This window comes from Anabrus simplex, chromosome 1 (assembly GCF_040414725.1).
Source record: "Anabrus simplex isolate iqAnaSimp1 chromosome 1, ASM4041472v1, whole genome shotgun sequence".
Lineage (NCBI taxonomy): Eukaryota > Metazoa > Arthropoda > Insecta > Orthoptera > Tettigoniidae > Anabrus > Anabrus simplex.
This window is the reverse complement of record NC_090265.1, coordinates 841,151,760-841,173,138: the sequence shown is the minus strand read 5'-3', so window position 1 is coordinate 841,173,138 and position 21,379 is coordinate 841,151,760. Positions and strand designations below refer to the sequence as shown.

General features: G+C 34.6%; 1 protein-coding gene across 3 annotated transcripts in view; it reads left to right on the top strand.

The window, feature by feature from the left end:
- LOC136857614 (polypeptide N-acetylgalactosaminyltransferase 5) overlaps positions 1–16,899 on the top strand; it is a 171,544-nt gene extending 154,645 nt beyond the window's left edge. For all 3 annotated transcript variants that reach the window (XM_067136396.2, XM_067136397.2, XM_067136398.2), the window contains exon 11: positions 10,164–16,899. In XM_067136396.2, the coding sequence (XP_066992497.1) occupies positions 10,164–10,316 (153 nt within the window). In that variant the 3' untranslated portion in view covers positions 10,317–16,899. The remainder of the gene's footprint in view (positions 1–10,163) is intronic.
- The last annotated feature ends 4,480 nt before the right edge of the window (positions 16,900–21,379 follow it).

Genomic DNA, 21,379 nt, shown 5'->3' with positions numbered 1-21,379 from the left:
TGAGTACATGTATCCTGATAAAAGGCATTCAACCACCTTTTTGCCCTTTTCACCCCTTCTATTGGGATTTTCTGAAAACAAAAAAAAAATACGTGTTTCCTTAATTAAAAAGAAGATTCTAAATACCAATTTTCACATCTATTAACGTTTAAAGTTTTGAGATATAGATACTCATTTTAAAATTTCACCCCCCTTTTTTACACCCCTACCGAAGGAATATCGAAAAATCCTCTCTTAGCGAGCACCTACATCATAATATGAATATATCCACAAAATTTCATTTCTCTATGTCCAGTAGTTTTGGCTCGGCGATGATGAATCAGTCAGTCAGTCAGTCAGGACAAGCTATTTTATATATATAGATTAGAAATTAATCAGTTCCCTGCAGCTTCCACCCCTTTGGTGGAGTATTGTGAGTATTGTAAAGCCATACAATTATTAAAAGAATGCTTACAAGAGTGAAAGAAGCAAAAATAATTTAATATAGAGAATGTAGTTGTTCATATTTAAGGGGCTAGATCTTCAGTTTCAAACATGTCTTGACTTAGTCTTTATGAGCTATAGTGAAACCTCGTTAATGCATTCCTCAGAACACATTTTTCCTACTTAGCACATCGTAAACTCGAAGTCCTGATTCTCATCGTATTAAATCTATATAAAAATACCTCGCTTACCACGTCACAAATTCTTGCTATCACTGCTTAGTATGAACACATTTTTCGTAGCCCTGAAAACGTTATTTGTCACCCCTTGTGAAAAAAACGAGATTTCCATCTTGGATAAGAGCCGTCGTCACAGTTGCTCGATTACAGGAAATGGCCTTGAATTTCTGAACTTCACAGGATAAGTTGCACTTTCAGGAATGTTTTTAGTTTTGCTTGCTGTTTAGCAGCAAGATTGCTGAATAACACAGTGAGCCTGTTTGTGCTTGTATTTCACATTCCATTCAGCAGTTAGAAATTTATTTTGTGTTAAATGGTACAGTGAGAGTGTAGCGAATATTTGTCACATGATATCTGGATTTGTGAAGTTGACTAACATGGTGCATATTTGTCTTGCGTTAGCCTAGCTACAGATATGGAAAAAAATTGTGAAGTAATCCACCTAATCAATCTATATATATAAAATAACTTGTCCTGACTGACTGACCGACCGACCACCGACCGAGACCGACCGCAACCGACCGACCATAGAGAAATGAAATTTTGGGGATACATTCTTATTAACATGTAGGTGCTTGCTAAGGGAGGATTTTTGGATATTCTATTACTAAGGGGGTGAAAAGGAGGGTTAATTTTTAAAATGAGAATATCTATATCTCAAAAACGTAAAGGTTTAGAGTAATAAAAATTGGTATTTGGTATCTTCATTAAAAATAAACACGTATTTTTCTGTTTTCGGAAAATCCCATGTAGGCAGGGTGAAAAGGGGGGGGGGGGGGTGGAAGGTGTTGAACACCTTTTATGAGGAGACTTATATCTCAAAAACTGAAAATGTTGTAGTCATAAAAATTTAAATTTGAAACCTCCTTTAAAAATAAAGAAACACGTATTTTTTGTTTTTGGAAAATCCAAATAATGGGGGTGAAAAGGGGGGGGTGAATTTTTAAAATGAGTGAATCTATATCTCGATACTGTAAAAGTTTTCAGATGTAGAAATTGGTATTTAGAATCTCCTTTCAAAATAAAGAACCACGTATTTTTTTGTTTTCAGAAAATCCCAATAGGAGGGGTGAAAAGGAATGAAAAATGGGTTGAATGCCTTTAATGAGGATCCTTATATCTCAGAAACTGAACATGTTACAGACCTGAAAATCAGTATTTGGGATCTCCTTTATAAATAAAGAAACATGTACTTTTTGTTTTCGGAAAATCCAAATAGTGGAGGGTTGAAAGCAGGGGCTGAATTTTTAAAATGCGTGCATCTATATCTAAAATCTTTAAAAGTTTACAGATGTAAAAATTGGTACTTAGAATCTCCTTTCAAAATAAAACACGTATGTTTGTTTTTGGAAAATCCCATGAAAGGGGGGGGGGGAAAGGGGTTAGAACACCTTTTATCTCAAAAACTGAAGAGTTTACAGTCATGAAAATTTAAATTTGGAACCTCCTTTTGAAATAAAGAAACATGTATTTTTTTTTTGTTTTTGAAAAATCCAATAATGGAGGGTGAAAAAGGGCGGGGGGGGGGGGGGTGAATTTTTAAAATGAGTGTATCTATATCTAGAAACTGTAAAAGTTTACAGGCGTAAAAACTGGTATTTAGAATCTCTTTTCAAAATAAAGAAACACATATTTTTTTGTTTTCGGAAAATCCCAATAGGAGGGGTGAAAAGGAGTGAAAAATGGGTTGAATGCCTTTAATAAGGATACTTGTATCTCAGAAACTGAAGATATTACAGACCTGAAAAAAAGGTATTTGGGATCTCCTTTAAAAATAAAGAAACATGTACATTTTGTTTTTGGAAAATCCAAATAGTGGAGGGTTGAAAGGGGGGTGAATTTTTAAAATGAGTGTCTATATCTCAAAACTTTGAAAGTTTACAGATATAGAAATTGGTAATTAGAATCTACTTTCAAAATAAAGAAATACGTATTTTTGGTTTTCGGAAAATCCCAATAGGAGGGGTGAAAAGGGGTGAAGAATGGTTGAATGCCTTTAATAAGGATCCTTATATCTCAGAAACTGAAGATGTTACAGGCCTGAAAATTGGTATTTGGAATCTCCTGTATAAATAAAGAAACAGGTACTTTTTGTGGTTCAAAACCCGGTCACTCCATGTGAGATTTGTGCTGGACAAAGCGGAGGCAGGATAGGTTTTTCTCCAGGTACTCCGGTTTTCCCCCGTCATCATTCATTCCAGCAACACTCTCCAATATCATTTCATTTCATTTGTCATTCATTAATCATTGCCCCAGAGGAGTGCGACAGGCTTCGGCAGCAGGCACAATTCCTATCCTCACTGCTAGCTGGGGGCTTATTCATTCCATTCCTGACCCGGTTGAATGACTGGAAACGGCTGTGGATTTTCAATGTACTTATTCTGATCATAAACTGATCATTTTTAATCTTTCCTGGGTTCATTTTCAAGAGCCATCTTTTCCTTTGGAGAACTTTCTTAGATTGCAGTAGATTCTTCTGGCATATAAATAAAAATTTAAACACATTTGAAATAAACGATAGGTTTAAGATTGACCCGTGCAATTGTTCACCTCTATAATAAAATCAATAATGCATGGAAGTATGTCATTTTTTATCGCCAGAAGTCATGCGCACTTGCCTATGGGCGACAATGGTGCTGGTCATACTGTCATCAATGACAATGGCCAGCAGATGTAATTTACCGCCAAGTAGGGGTCTTGCATCTTGTTGTGGGGTCCAGACAATCAATAATAATAATAATAAAATAATGTTCTGGACCGTCATCAAAATGTGCGGACCTTGAACGGGTCCTGGACGGGTAATGACTACGATTGCAGTCCGGCCGTCGGTTCAGTACCGCCAAGGCACCCAAGAGGACACCGCGTCGGATCTCCTCAAGGATTTGTTACACATTAAAAATGGTTATAGGAAAAGATGCCAAAGATTTAGGGACCCAACTGACCGGGTGGAATACCTGGACCTAGCCTGGGATGTACGAAATCGATTGCTGGAAAAAAGATTGAAAAATGGGAGGAACGTTGCCGTAATCTCTCAGATAACGAGTCAGATCGCGAATATCGGTGGGTTATATATAAAACGATAAGCATTCAATTATAAATTTCAGTATAATACTGTAGCGAAGCACGGGTATCTTGCTAGTACAATATAAAATTACTACTTCAATTTATTTTAATCATGGTACTAGTTTCGGCCTATTGATATTAGGCCATCATCAGTCGTAAGTTCTAAAAGATCTTAAAAACTAATTGGTCATACATATAACAAAAATGGATAGCATAATATTTGAAAATAGTTCTGATATAATATTCAGTATCCACTAAAATAAGTCACTGTCTTCAGGATATAACACAACACTTGAAAATTCTTATGATCTGTTGGTATATTTCTATAAATATAAATCACTCTCTTGAAGATCTATAAATAATTTTTTGAACACTTGTATAAAATTAAAAACAATTGGTGAAAAATTAAGATAGAATGGATTGATCTTATATTGTATTGATTAGGTGGATTACCTCATTTATCTACAATAAATGCTCTCATGTCAGAAAAAATTGTATCTAGTGTTTCCATATACCTGTTGGATAGTTTTTACCGTATATTCTCTTGCTTAACACGTTCTTTTTCTTTATTCCCTGCAGAAACGTCTTAACAAGGTTTTACTATATTGTAAAAGAGAAATAAATTTGTTGTATGTTTTATCCCCATCCTGTGTCAATTAATGCATCCTACTTTTAACTTTTTCTGTCTGGTAAACGGATGTAGCTGTTGGGAGAGAGCCTTGCTGGTTAGTTGATTGTGTCCCTGTTAACTTTACCTTTTTCCTTATTTTTATAATTCACAGCTTCACATCTGAGTGAATAATTATCTTCCATCTCCTTCATTTTCTACATCTTTTTAAAAGTTGTACTTCCCTCAGCACTCGATAGTTGACTCAATGTTCCTGTGTTTACCTTGCTATATTAACCAGTGGCTGATACTATATTGCACAATATCCATACTGTTAGATATATTTCTGTTTGTACTGGTGACTTCCTTTTTATCTTTTGTCACCTTAATTGACTATTCATTCCATTTTTTTCTAACCCCGTCATGTTGGTTTATGTTTAAAAATTCATAACTCTGGGGACGTGGGAGATAATAGTCTGAAATAAAAACAGATGTGAGTTCACATAATACAAATTGTATTACTAAAAACAAATTCTCAGTTGAAGTTATCTTTATATTTTACTGTATGAAAGTGGAAGTTGGAAGTATTTAGGCTACCATATTTCATCGCATAATCGTTGCATCCTTTGTTTTCAATATAGGCTAGAAGTCAGATTTTAAAATTTCATCATATAATCGTCGTGCATCCAAATTTTGTTCATCAAGCTGTTTAAAAGGTAAATGGAACTGCAATATAAGTTGCATATGAATGCACAGTTTAAAATACATGTATGGTTTATTGGCAATTTGGCAACGCAGTCACGTTGATATGTTGCACAACATTAATAAGTAATACCAGTATACGAACGATGCATGGCGTATTGGCAGTTTGACAGCATGGTCATGAGACAGTGTACACTTTATTCATCTGTGACATATTGTGAGTTCTCATTTGAAACACACAAGGTTGTAAGTCATTGCTCATCGGCAACATCTCTGGGAAATACTGGCACCGCACACACTTGTTTTCTAGTACAGCTTTCAAAGCCAGGGGTGCACTGATATCAGAACGCACAGGCAAACGGTGACAAAATGAGTCACTGAGAATTTAATTCACAAAAAATAAAGTTAATATTCGGTCTTATAAATAGAAGATATCAGAATGAATGCTTTCTTTTTTCACAACATTGTCATGTTTTTGTAGTTTGCTATAATACATAATCGAACGTTCCAGTACTGGGAAATTTAGGAGTAAGTACTCCCCTTTTTGCAACCCTTGCACTTGACCCAAGTGTAATAGACTAATATAACTTGGAAAGAATATTCTTTAACCCATGGGTAAATAATGCAAATTATTATTATTATTATTATTATTATTATTATTATTATTATTATTATTATTATTATTATTATTATTATTATTATTATTTACGTAGTTATGTCCGGACTTTATTTGGTGTAAATTATGATCATATTATTTGTGAGGTTATGTCATGAAACATCTGCTGTATATGTATTGATATGAGTTTAGTGAATGTAAGAACACGGAATTAATGGAATTAATGGTATATAATTTATTTTTACCTGTATATACGATGTATAATCCAATGTAACATTGTGCAACACACTGTAATAAATCCAGAACAGTGCTATGTCTGACCAGAAATACTGTATGTATAAAGTTCCTTACATTGTAACTAGGCTATTGGAAACTCTCAAATTTACGAGGAAATATGTTGTCATATTCTTCTAGAAGCCTGGCCAGGCAACGTATATAAAGAGAGAGTGGAGTTGTTTTAATGAGACTTGTGTGGAAGTCATGTTAACCGAGTGTTTGAAGTCAAGAGTGTGAATGGGTTTTGTTGGGTTGGTAGTTGACATGCATCTGTTGCAGTTTTCTTCTGATTCTTTGTGTGGTGTTTTGTTTATGATAGCAGCTTATTAGGTTATGTGCGTATAATGTGTTAATAAGCTGTAAATAAGTTAGTGGACACAACTGACAGCATTTTGTGTGCGTCTTTGTGAAAACATCACACTTAACCTCAATTCGGCCTCTCCATTTCCTGAAGGTATGTAGGTTTTTTCCTGTTTCGTACTTATTAGGTGCTCTTGCAGAAGTATCGACTGCTCTGGAATTCACAGATGCATGTGTCTGTGAGCGAGTGATTACTGTAGACATGTGTGCGTAAGAATTTAAGTTTTTTTGGGGGGTATTTGTAGAAATATTTTGCTTTGAATACAATAAGACTGAACAGTTACAGAGAGCAATTTACATAGCAACACATTACCTTGTGAAGCATATATTTTTAATTATGGATTATTATAGAAACTGTTTGATGGCCTTCAAGTTAAAGGTAATTAGTTGTCTTTGCTGAACAGCACGGTAACAGAGCTACGGAAAGACAGTTTTCAGTGAGTGAAAACTTGGTGCGAGACTGGCAGAAATTAAAAGACAAGCTAAAAAACACAAACTATTTAGATGTCCAGAAAGAGAGAAGTGTCCGAAAATTGACGAAAAAGTGTTTGTGTACGTCAGTGAAATACGCAACCATGGCTGCAATGTATCATATGAAACGTTACAAATGAAAGCACGAGAATTAGCACAAGAACACAACATTCCCATAAGTCAGTTTAAGGCGAACCGTGGGTGGGTTGTGAGGTTCATGTGACGAAACAGTCTGTCAGTGTGAAGGTGAACAACACTATATCAAAGATTGCCTGCTGATTGCACAGCACAATAGTAAAGTTTCATTGATTTGTCTTACTTTCTCAGATCGGTCTCTTTTGATGTGCCTCACAACAGCACTATTGCACTAAAAGGATCACAGAGTGTATATTTTATGAAAATCAGCAGTAGTAAGAAATTACAATGCACGGCAATGCTTGTCATTACAGCTGACGGAAGAAAGTTGCTGCCATTTTTAAGAGGAAAACTGTGCTTAAGCAAATACAATTTCCTCGTAGAATTCATGTACAAGTGCAACTAAAGGGTTGGATGGTCATAGATCTCGTGCTAGACTGGGTTAAAACTGTGTGTGATAGAAGACCTGTTGCACTTCTAAAACAGCCGGCTCTGCTTATTTTAGATGTATTCCGAGGTCACTTAATGAATGAAGTGAAGCAACTTCTCAATGAAAATAAGACACAACAGGTAGTCATTCTCAATGGCCTAACATCTACTTTGCTGTCACTGGACAAAAAATATTTAAAGTCCCCTTACGTCAATTTTGCGAGTGGATGATGTGCAGCGATCAGCAGTTGACGCTCGCTAGAAATATTAGGCATCCATCCTTCGACTTATTATGCTTGCGAGCAATGAAAAGTTAGGACTTAAACCACCTGAACTAATCTTCAAGAGCTTCAGAAAGACTAATTGGATTTCGAACGCAGTAGACGGGTCCAAAGATGGCGCAGTGTGGCAGAGTGGCGAAAAATCTGATACTGATATGAGCAGCGGCAAGGACGGCGCATCAGATACCAAAAACCAGCGATAGCAACACAGAAGATTTCAAGTAAATTGTTTACTGGGAAGACCGTATTTAACAATAATGCAATAATTTTTTTGCTAGTGTAATATTTTAACTTTAATGTTCCAATTAATGACAATTAAAAACATTTTTATTTTCAGATTGGAGAAACATTTGCTGAACTGTTGTGAATAAATTATGGATTTGGATTATTTTAATTCTTTTTATGTATGTACGCAAGTATTGTGATTCCTACAACGAACTGAAAAGAAAAGCAGAGAAAGGGGAAGAATGGAAGCTGCTGCCAACCAGCCTCACGGCTGATGACTAAAAAAATAGAGAGACGAGTATTAGGCCTACATGCACCTTAAACTTGTATAAAATACGATTTAGCTATAAATTAAATTTTTCAGTAATATAAATACTGGTATTAAAATATTCTTGGTGTAATGGTCACACCCTACCTTTTTTCAAAAATGTTGGTATAAAAGATGCGACAATTATGGGGTGAAATACGGTATCTTATTCATAAGTTGAAAAACTGGGGATTCCAGCATATGTTTCCTAGTGAAATAAATTGTTATGTTTCTGTTGGAAACATTTCCTGTTTGAATATAGAATACAGTATACCATGTTCTGTTTTCATTTTGTATTAGAGATGTCCACTTGCTCAGTCTTTCATTTCAATTTTTTATTGTTGCAAAGAAGGAGGTTTGTTTTCATTGCAAGTCTCTTTTAATTTCAATATGTATGCATATTATGAAGGTATAAACTTATTAAAAAGTGACCCTATATCTTTCTTAAGCAGTGTGTATATTATAGGATGTTCATTTAAGACTGGCACACTCTGTATTTCTTTCATAGAAGTGAATATGCATGCAATCTAGCGGCATACAGAGGAACTATATACTTGAATATTCCTCCCCAGCATGTTTTGTAGTAATAACTCTGTCAGTCAAGCTTTGGCAGACGTTAAAAACAGGTGTTCATGTTAGTCGCCTCTAAACATCCACCCTGGCTGATTGCCAAGAGCAGCATTATGCAGCGATGTTTTGTGTTCACTTGGAGAAAAATGCTTCGGAAACTTATGGAGAATGGAAGAAAGCTTATGGGGACTCAGTAATGTCTCATCCAGACATTTGAAGAAGGCCGAGGAAGTGCTGAACTGAAGGGAGGAGGAACTCGTGTCACAGCCTTAAGAGAAAACGATCAACACTGGTGCTGCCATTATTCGTACTGACTCACATCTCACTGTTAGGCAGCTTGTACACATCCTTGAAATATCAGCATTTGCACATATCTCGTGTTTATGCACGATGGATACCATTGATTGCTCATTCCTGTGCAGAAAACAACTTGCATCGATGCGTGGTTCTACTGGAAACAATGTGTTGAAGATGAAGTTGATGCTTGGTGACAGAATATCATCACTGCAGATAAAACATGGGTGTATTGTTACAATCCTGCAACCAAGCGGGGCAGAAGCAAGTGAGGAAATATAGCCAACCCACCCCAAAAATGGCACATGTACAGTTGTCAACAGATAAGAGAATCATCATCACTTTCTTCGATTACTAGAGAATGGTGTACACTCCCATGGTTACAAGACACACTACAGTCACTGCAGAGTGCTACGATAACGTCCTGCGCCAATTGATGAAGGATCGCATCCCCCAAAAAAAAAATAGGAGGAACCTTGTTGGGCAATGGAAGCTCCATCGGGATAATGCCAGACCTAATATTGCTACTGCAGATACTGAGTTCCTGACAAGAAAAGAGATCTCCACAGTACCCCATCCACCTTAAAGTCCTGACCTAGCCCAGTGGCCGAAAAGGACCTTAAGGGACATCAGTTCTACCGTGAAACTGAGGCAGTGAAAGCTTTCAAGGCAGTTCTGAAGCAGTTGTTGAAGAATGATTTCTTGTATATCATCCAGGAATGGCAAAGGCAGTAAGTAGGACAAGTGTCTTGCATTGGATGGAGAATATTTTGAAGGGTACAAAAGTTTGAATGTATTATATTTTGAAATAAGTTATTTGAGTAATCATGCCAGTCTAAATTAACAGCCCTATACACACACAAACACCCCCCCCCCCTCTCCTCTCTCTCTCTCTCTCTCTCTCTCTCTCATTGCATATTAACTGAAGAAATTAAACATACTGTAGTAATTTCCTTCTTGAAGTTTACATCTGATTCAAAACCACTGTCATAAAGAAAATATAACTTGTATACATTGTTAACTTCATGTTCAGTATATCCCCTCTGCATGATAGTGAAATATGGTTGTTATACATAATATTCCCTGATCTATTAACCCAGAACTGTATAACATGTGTTATTATGAAAGTTTCAAATATATGATGTTACTGTATTGCTGTTTCTAGGATCGCACAATAAAACATGTAAATACTGGCCAGTGTTTACAAAAACCAGACATTCACGATCAGTCTCAGCCATTGCTGCGAACTTGTAATGGCAGCTTGGGACAGCAGTGGGTTATGAAGAGCAAGTTCCGTTGGCAAGCAGTCAACAGCTAACTGATCACCGACTGAACTATACCTGTTATCATCTTTGATCTTCCAGTGTACACAGAACGAGACAGACTTATTTATAAGCAAATGAGGGTGATAATCTGTGTGCATGTGGGTCCACATTACTTTTAAAATGAAGCATATCATATCAGGTTTATTATTCCAAGGGGGGAGCATGAAATCAGGTTGTTATATTTTGATCATTTCAGGGCTGTGGCAATTATGAAATAAGAATTTTAGTTCAAGTATTGTATTTCTAATAAGTATACATTTTATATGCAATACCATAAATTTTTTATTTCTTTTGATGTATTGACATAATAAGAAAAGACTAGACATCATATGTGAACATGGAAATAATTCAATATCATATTTTATATCACGTGTGTAAAAATAATAATGCTATCCTCTTAAACTGCCTTCTAAATTATAGTACTCTTTGTAGCAGCTGAACTGAAATATTGTAGTTAGAATGGTCTCGCTTGGATTCCTAGCCTGTTGATCCTGTGTTGTGTTCCTCTTTTTGTATTTTCATTTTTTGGAGTAATTGACACTTGATTCTTTTGCTTATTAGACCCCTAGAACAAGATTTTTTGGCACAACGATAAAAGAGGAATGTAAGTAGGTGTGAACTAGCGGAATACTTGATTCTTGCTATTACTTTTTAATTAGAATGTTTGGGAAATTGCATTAGTGGACCATGATGAATAGCAATAGTATTTAATTCACCAGTAATATCTGTACTTAAAATAATATTTATACCAATTTTAGGACTTTTAATACAAACCAGGAGTAATAAATAATCTTTTTTTATGTGAGGCCATTGAACATTTTGTCAGGTTCTCTGCCCTGATGAATGGTTGATGTTGAAGAATATAAGTAATTTAAGTATACTACCTCTCGCTGCCCTGTTGGGCAGATAAGGTATAAAAATCATTGTCTCATTTTTGAAGACAAGTTTGGGGTTATGTGATCGTATAACCACTATTAATGGAGTGATTTAGTGGGTAAATGGTTTCTAGATTTTTTTTTTTTAATTTCCTGTTTTGTTTGTCATGAATGAAGAAATAAAAGGAAGTGTGAGATTTTAGCTGTACAGTTATCAGTTCAATAGTTATTGAATAGTTACACTGTTTTGTAATGCCATTGGATTCTTCATATTTAATTTTTTAATACAGATGAATCATTCAAAAGGGATGTAACAGAAAATACACTCTTGTTAGAAACCAGAAAAATAAAAATATAGGTGATGGTGCTTAGTTGCAGTTTCCATTCTTGTTCCTTCTCTATGGTACTGCAATACTACATGGATCTTTTTTTGGGATATATCTTTTAATCATATTCAGGGTTTTTATTTGGCAAGTTTTTGTACAAGTTTATTTGCAGTTTTGATAATATAAAGAATATGACTAAGTCATAAATCTTACCCCCATCCTGTCCAATCTCTCTTGTATGTATTAATAAGTACTGCTTCCTTGCAGTAATTACTTAAGGGCTGTATTTGCTTATAATATGTAAGGTTTCTTCTATACTTTATTCTTTCAAATTCATTCTTCTAATATGTAATAATGTTAGTTTGCTTGGAAAATTTCCTGTGAGGGTGCTTTTGTAATCAGTTTCTTCAAAAATATTATTCAGCTTAAGTCACACATGGATATTTATGTATGGTTTTCATGAGATCAATCTTATCTCACTATTCACAGTAATTTTGTTTTACTGTCATGTTTCAGTCTTGAGTATAATCACGAATCATCTTTTTTGATAGTCCGTTTGTGTTAGTATAGTTATGTTTTGAACAGTTTAGCATCTGTGTGTAGTAATGGAGAAAATAGCAACAGGAGTAACTGGGGGATAGTTTGAATAAGATGAGATTTTTATTTTTTTAACTTAAGTGAATTTTGTAACATGCTTCAGATAAGCATGAAACAGCTAATATATGGCTTCAGATTCAAACAGTTTTCAAGTTATTGTATATGAACTGGTAGACTGCACCAAACATTTTTGATAAATGTAAATTATAAATTTAAATTATAAATGAGACCTGGTTCTCATGATGAACATTGTGGTTTATGATGTGTGTTAACCATCTCTTTAATGATGATGTGAATTCATTGAAATAATGTAAATTTGAACATAAAATGTATTAATTTTCAAGAAGCCATAGGACCAGTATATAAATGTGGGGCCAGTAACATACCATTGAAACCTTCAGGAATGCAAATTTAATCCGAGTGAATATGAAAGTTTGAAAATTTTGTAAGATCCTGTAATAGGATGTCACAGGCATCGTATTTGATCTTTTGTCCAATTTCAACAGTAAAATCGATGTTCTCAATGAATTTATCATTTCTGTCTTAATCAGTCATTTTTTCCAGAAATCTTCTCTTTCACTGATTTCATTATTAGCTGGGATCAGTGAAATGTCAATTTATTCCATATTTTACTCAAATGTAAAAACAGAAAACCAAAGAATCGAACATGCCTCTCTGATTTAAAAAATAATTAGATACTTTCAAAGCAGTACTGTTGCAAATGATAGAACTTTATGTTCATCCCTAGAAATATCTGTTGTCCCACTTCTAATAAGTATTTACCTCTCTCCATCCTATTGAATTTCATCTGTCTGTCTGTTATGATGACCTATCGTAACTACCAAGTAAATTAACTTGTCGTAACTTGTACATTATTTGACATGTCTTTGAAATTTTCTGATCTCATATTACTAATTAATGATAACTTCCTGAAGTGTATAGATTTTTACAGCATTTTGTTATCAGTATCACTATAATATAAATAAATAGTAATTGTGAATTAGTTCAGAGGATGTACTCAAAAGTCAAGGAATATTTAAGATATCTGGCATATTACTAAAATGTATTAATATGTATTTATGTTTACCATAATTCTGTCTCAAGGCCTTTTCTGGTTATAAAGAATTTTTTAATTTTCATATCGTCCATCAGAATTCTCACGTATGTTTAAATTCTTTGGTTCCTGGTTGTTTAAATTAAATAATTTTTCTCCTTCAATTATCTAAATTCTTATCGTTTCTGTCTGTAACAGGCTTTTTTCTTCGACTTCCATAATCTATTCTTCAGAGTATCAGCAGATTAAAGGCCAGTATCATGAGATAGCTTTTACCTTAATGTTTAAAAGTAATTTCTTTTAACAACCTTAATTTCATGTGAAACAAAGCTATCTAGATGTGATAAGTGAAATAACCTTTTGTTTTTAATTTCCATCACTAGCAAGATACCTGTGCCTTGCAACAGTTTTAAACTCAACATTCTCTTTCAAAATTTTGGAGATCCACTGGCAGTGGAGCCTGTAGAATACACCCTCAATTTGTACATCAAATGCTTTTGGAAGTATGAATAATATACTGGGGTGTTCTTTTTTTAAATTCAAATTTAAACCCTGTAAGGGGAGAAAAATGTTCAATTTTGACATAGTTACATCTAGAACATAAATACCAAGCATGTTAGCCATACGGTTTGGATCGCGAAGCTGTAGGCTTGCATTTGGGAGATGGTGGGTTTGAATCTCATCATCGGCAGCCCTGAAGACGGTTTTCTTTGGTTTTCATACCAGGCAAATGCTGAGATTGTACCTTCATTAAGGCCACCATTCCAATCCTATCACTTTCCTATCCTTGCTTTGCCGAAAAACATTGAGGTGTTAGTGCGATGTTAAACCACTAGCCAAAAACAAAACAAAACATAGAAGCAACAGTCGTGCCAAATTTTAACTTTGTAGATCCAGCGGTTTCAGAAGAAAGAATATTTATGTTTTTGGGTTTTATCCCTCATTTAACCCCCTGAGGGGTGACATTCTTTTCAAAACCCATCATGTAACCATCATCTTTCGTAGCAAATATTTTTCTTATTGAGCCCCTTTTGGATGGAAACATTATAAGACCATTTCTTACTTAATACCCTAGACATGAAGGTGTAACCACCATGTGAAATTTCAACCTTGTACGCCATACAGCTTCGTAGGAATTAATCCTTTTTTTTTTAAATTTCGGAGCTTACCCACCATTTAGGGGTAAATGTTTTCACACCTTGTCTTGTTTAAACTCTGGGACATAAAAGAACAACCATTATGAGAAATTTGAATTTTGTACCGCAAACAATTTCATAGGAATGAATATTTTGGGTTGGATTTTAACTTTGTTTCATCCCTTCGGGTAGAATTTTTTCAACTCTTTCTTGGCGAGCATCTATTGCATAAGGATAACCATCATGCAAAATTTGAACTTCCTATATTAAGGAGTTTTGGAAATATAGTGATCAGTCAGCGATTCAGTAAGTTTATGCTTTTATATACCCGTATATAGACCAGGTGTTGTACCCATCATTGATGCAATTATCACTTAGCATTTGGTGAATAGCCTCTACCTGTCCATAGCTTGCTGTGATGCACTCGTTTCCTAGCTCCCTCTGGCCCAGTGCAGTTTCATATTTTTTACATTTCAACTTGTCTTTCTGGTATATAAAAACAAACTACCAGGTTAATATTCAAAGTATACAGGGAGACGTACAAAGCATTTAAAACGTTGCCAGTATGATCTCCATGGTGTTAGTTATCGAATCTTGGTCTTAAACTGTCAATACAACCGTAACTGATATATCCCTTATTTTTCATTGTATCAGGGAAAAAATGTTAGAACAAAAAAATTTGTAAGTAATATCTAAATCAGTTTTATCAAGAGCAATTTTTCTGTGACACCAGCTGTAGGAGAAATACATAGTTTCATGTTTTAGGCCCGCTCTGAAGCCCCTTCTCCTGCTGAATATTTGTGAACAACTTATATCTAAGAAGCCATTTGATCTTATCCTAAAATTAAATAACAAATTTCATGAAAATCCCTCCACCCGTTTTCCCAAATGCTGTATTAGACAAAAATTAACGTGAACCCGATGTAAGGTATAAATTATCCTATCCAATAGAAAAACCAAGCATTAGATTAATATTCAAAAAGTACAGACAGAGAGATGATTTTTTTATATTTAGATAAATGTCTGTGTTCAATGAGAGCCATTCTTACAATTATTAATCTGGGAATTCAGATTTTCTGGCAACCATTATTAGCCAAGTGTGTTGTGCTCGAGAGACTTGTGCATCTATAATTTCGCAGTTCTTGTTTATGTTAAATCGGTCCTATATGAATCATTCTGGCAATCAGAGGGGCTAAATTCCCTGTTTATATTAGTTTTTAGCTGCTTGACATTGAGACTCCATAGTTCATATTCTCTGATCAATCACGATTTTTCCTTCCAAAACACTTTGTTTAATCTTGCAACTAAGAAATACTTTTTGACAAGACTATTGAGCTGTAAAAAACACAAATTTAAACTCTTCATATAATTTAGATAGTGCCTTTGCTAGCAAGACCTAGTGTGTGTGCAGTGCATTATGTGTTCTGGTATAGGCTAGAATAAATTTGTTACTAGGGGCCGATAACCTTCGATGTTAGGCCCCTTAAAACAACAAGCATCATCATCAAATCTGTTACTTTACTGACCTGTCTCAGTCTCATCCTTGGCTTTGACAACATGAGCAATTCTACCAATGCCATTCCTTACGCAGCCAGTCCCTGCTATGAATGGTGTGAAAATGTGCTCAGAGGGTCAGTTGGTACGTGTATTTTAGTGGGATTGGCAGGTTGATATGTAATAGTAACTTCCGGCTTGGTGAGGAAAGAAACTGGAAACTACCTCACTCCTCATATTCATCAAAAGCTGCATGAGGGATGAATTAGTTATAAGTTGTGTCACAATGTTTGTTTGAATTAACACTGGAGAGTACAATCATGTATGCCGTATCATTTTTCTCTTATTTAAATAAGATTAGTAATTAATTAGAAATAAGATCTTAAAAGAAACATACATTTGGTTACTTCAAGTACTTCATGAACATCTTTTACAATTTTGCACATTCTGTTAATGAATCTACCATATTTCTTACTGTATGACTATTATGCCCTAGTACTCTGTGTGATTGCATTAGAATTGCTACCTGAGCATACATTTTTTTAAATGTTTATGTGACTTCAAGACTGCCTTGTATTAAGCAATTTACCTCAAGGGTTTCATCTTTCTCAACACTGCTGTTAAACTTGCATTTATATTTACTCTATGTCCATTACATATAAACCAATATTTCATATTTAAGGATGCATCTATTTTTGTTTAATTTACTTATTGCCAGAATGTAACTCTTGAAGTTGTGCATAATCAGAAATATTTTCAGAGAAACCCTGAATATGATTACAAACTTTGATAACAGTATTATTGTGTTTCTTCAATTTTAATGTATTCTGTTCTTGGTTACATGGTTTAAATAGACTTTCTTTACAGTTTGTTTTGTATGTACACATTCCATACAGTGGTATTTTGTCTCAGAAATCATATTTTTATTTTCTTAATGAATTTGTTTTTGTATAAAAAAGGAAAATGGAATGTGTAATAGAATATCAAAGATTCTATTGTTTTCTTCTTCTAATATTACATTCCATGATATGTTGCTAACTTGTCACTGTTTCCTTCTTTGGAAACCTAATTAATTAAAATGTTGTTACTTGAAATGGCTGTTTCCTCTTTCACTCGATCTGTCCTTATACTAAATTTTAAAATCCTATAGAATAAAAACTTAAAGAGAGAATAGTAAACTAAATAGTGAACACAGATGTTAATGAAACTGCACAGATTATGACTTGGTGCCTGAATTCAGCTCCAATGCAGAAACTATACCTGCTCCTTGGGATAGCTCCACCTCATATCCACTCTAGATGTGGAGAGGATAAAACAGATGACAGATCCCTCCTGTCACCCCCTGTATGGGTACCAGCCCGCAGCATGGCAGCTCAGGTTCAGGAAGACCTTCTTGTGGAGAACACTAGTCCTGGAAGGATCTCCAGAAGCAAACTGTATCACAAGAATCTATTTCAAATAGTTTATGTTGGGTCCACCTTATCAGTACACTTTTAATGATTGAAAATTATTTATTTTATCATACATGTTTAAGGAAAAATATCCATTCTCTTCATCAGTGATGTAAATTCAAGGTTTAATGATTACTAAAAATTCTGATCATTTCGATTTTCAAATTTTCAGAAAAGCTACTCAAGAGATACTATTATCAGAAACAAATTCAGTCATTCAGGTCAACATTAAAAGGCAACATTTTGACAGCTTAATTAATAGTTATGAACATACCTATGTCTAGAAAAAATTATAATAGAGAGTCCGGGTCCATGGTTAAATGGTTAGCATGCTGGCCTTTAGTCACAGGGGTCCCGGGTTCGATTCCCAGCAGGGTCAGGAATTTTAACCATAATTGGTTAATTTCGCTGGCACAGGGGCTGGGTGGATGTGTCGTCTTCATCATCATATCCTCATCACGACGCGCAGGTCGCCTACGGGTGTCAAATCAAAAGACCAACATCTGGCGAACTTGCCCTCGGACACTCCGGCACTAAAAGCCATACGCCATTTCATTTATAATAGAGAGATAAATGTAATCCACCAAATTGCTTGTAACAACGGATACTCCAGAAAATTTATTAATATAAATAAAATGAAAAATGAACCAAAAACAACTTTAATTAAAGAGCGAAAGGAGAAAAAGAAATTTGCAGTTCTAACTTTTCAAAATTAGCACTTTTATCAACTGGCTAAAATTTTCAGAAAAAGGAACATCAGTGTTGCAAACAAAACTGATAATAATACTAATAAGATAATTTTCCAGTTCAGATAAAATAGAGAATAAATGTATATTTAATAAATCAGGAATTTACAAATTGACATGCCAAACATGTAGACGATACATAGGACAGTCTGGAGGAAGTTTGGCTATAAGGTACAAAGAATATATGTTAATGCAGTCAAACATAAAAGATATTCAGCAATGGGAGAGCATATGGTTGAAAAGAATCATAAATTTACAGACATTTCTAGTGACATGGAGTTAATACATTTGGCCAAAAAGGGGAAATTCATGAATGTTTTGGAAAGTTTAGAAATTTATCTTGCACAAAAAATGACTTTGACTCAAGTTTAAATGAAAAAAGTACAGAAGAGAACCCATTGTATAGACTAGTGTTTGATCATTTAAGAAAGAAAAAGAAGAAAAACTTGATCATTCATGTAGGTATTCTCATTTCAATTCATCAAATATTAAATTTTATGTAATGATCATTTTCATAATATTTCATTAGTTTCTTTATTCATTGATATGGTGAATTAGGATACAATACTCCTTTAAATTGTAAGAAAAACAAAAGATAGTGTTATATTGTTTTATTCCTCGAACTGCCATCACTGATGGATATTTTTCCTGAAACATGTATGATAAAATAAATAATTTTCAATCATTAAAAGTGTATTGAGAAGGTGGATCCAACACAAACTATTTTAAATAGTTTCTTTAATAGATTCAGACAAGTCAATACAGGATCAAATAAATACCTATCATGGTTAAGTTTATCAAGTTTATCGCAAGGTCGCAAAACGAACTGGAGAGCCCTGTTATACCAGTGAAGGAACAAGTAGCTCCTGGTGGTGACCTGCCGTACACAGTATGAAAGACATTGAGCCATATGAGGGTGAGAATGCCTCAGTGCAAGACCAACCTTCTGAAGTGGGGCTTTTTTCCAGGCTGTGCCAACATCCAGTGTGATTGTGGCACTGTTCAGGATCCAGTCCATCTGCTGAATTGTACAGTCCACGAAACTTTTAGTGATACTTCGTTTTACGGGGGTGAGGAGTAAGAAGGGAGCTATTCTGGTTCCGGTAATACTGCCAACTGAATGGAAATAAAATCTCAATTGAATCGATAGTATGATCGATTGATATGAATTTTCTAAACCGTCGTTTCCGTGTAGGAGTTCTGGGTTGTTCCTGTGATGTACTTTGATTTTCCTAACTCACATTCAAGCTTAACCTATATTTTACTTTACTGTTTAAATAACAACAGTATTTAAAGTGTTGCAATTATATTGCCAGATGTCTCACGGCGATGCATAATCGATTCATATTTTTTGTGTCGGATGTTGCCAATACGAATCTCGAATATAACAGAGGTCTATCGATTGAGCACTAGGGAGCCAAAGTATCACTAAAAGTTTTGCGTACTCTACACAGCTTGGTCAGCTGTGTACAGTGGAAGATATATTTCAAACAAATGACAAAGCCGGCTGCTAATTTCTGGAAAGTAATGCACCCTACGGGTCAGGGTGACCACAGTATTTTCACAACTAGTCAGTTACATATCTCAGGGTATTCATGCCTCCAGAAAAATGGTTAATTTTTCTATGTTTGGTTTAACGTGTGTTCGAAGAGAAAATAACGGCATCATATGCGCTTCAGAATTACGTAATTCAACGCTCAGTAGTGGATTTTGTGAACATAAACATCAGTCAACCTTTCGAAAAACACATCCGCATAACGAGAACCTTACTCACTAAGTACAACTACTGACTACCATTATAAATGAAAACTCATTTCATTCTATAAAAATTAATCAAGAAACACATTTTATTAAACTATCATGATTCGCGAAAGAAATGGTTAATGTCAAATATTGCTCATAATCTTCCAATTATCAACCTAATAAATAAATATTTTAATTACTGAATCAAATATTCCAGGTCAGCGCTGCCTTACTCCTAAACTAAGTTTACATATCTTAACATTCTGGGTCGCGTATTCCTGAAATGAATTGTTGCTTTGTTTCATCTTCCTATTAAAATTTACATCTGGTCACCTAAGTATATACTATATCAAAGTCTTCAGACCACGGTCAAAATTCGGTATACCAATAAATTATTCCATCACTCACGGTGTTAATTATACACCCTCATCAAAAATACAACCATAACATTGTTCAAGTTATCGCGGAAATGAACTGAATTTGAATAAAGTGTCCTGAGTACAAATATCAGTGACCTAAGTTACATTGAAAATTATCTGAGTTCGTTGGTGCAGACTACAGTGAAGAAAATGAAATATTGAATGACGCACTAAGTTTCTCGGTCCAATTGTCACTTAAATTACGGCTCCTAACTAAATATTCGCTCTAATAATATTTCAGATTAACAAAACATCGATGATATCCTACGTAAATCTCAAATAATTTCCCTATTCTAGCTAGATAATTTCTTATGTAACGTATTCCAGTTCAATATGCACATAGCCAATAAGCATTCTTCATATATAGATGTGCAAATGCCTACATAAAGATATTTCAACACTACATTATCATACTAGTTGCATACAAGTTTGATCTTCCACGCAATTACCATTCATTCAGAATATGATACAATCATGTATTCATTTACCCATCACCGGTTGTTATATTTGTCAAACCACTTTCACACTTCATTAAAATATGCGTAATTTTATTGTCCATACCTTGCTATAGTTCCTCCCTGGGGCATACTTATATTCCGTAGTCGCTTTACATGTGCTCCTACATCGCACATTATATATATCATATACGTTTTACTTCCTGTTAATCTGCGCAATATATCATTTAAAATACCATATATACTTCCATTACTTCATTATTAACCTTCATTTCAACCCATATTTAATTCATTTAACATCTATAATTACCGCGTTTAACCTCCAATATTAATTAAACACAATGATACGTATCACTCCAATAGCGCAGAATTCGTTCCTCAAAACGCATTTTGTCATACAATTCAACATATAACCCCAAATTCAGTATCTATTCTTTCAATATATTCACACAGCAAAGAGTATGGTAATTTAACTTAACCAATTCAAACATGCGTCCCTCTGTGACGTAACTGGGTTTGACTGGTATTACATCACTCATGGATCTTTCTAACTAACCGGGATTCTTTGAAAACAGCTGTTACACTATGTCACATTTTAAATCGTATTCCTTCATCCTTGGATAAGATAATGTAGTAAACACGTTACCATTCTGTTATGAGATATCGTCTTAAATATTTCACACAGCACTTTCTTATATTCACTGCACACTTAATTATCTCACGCTTAGGCTATTCAGATCTATTGCATATACTGGTAATA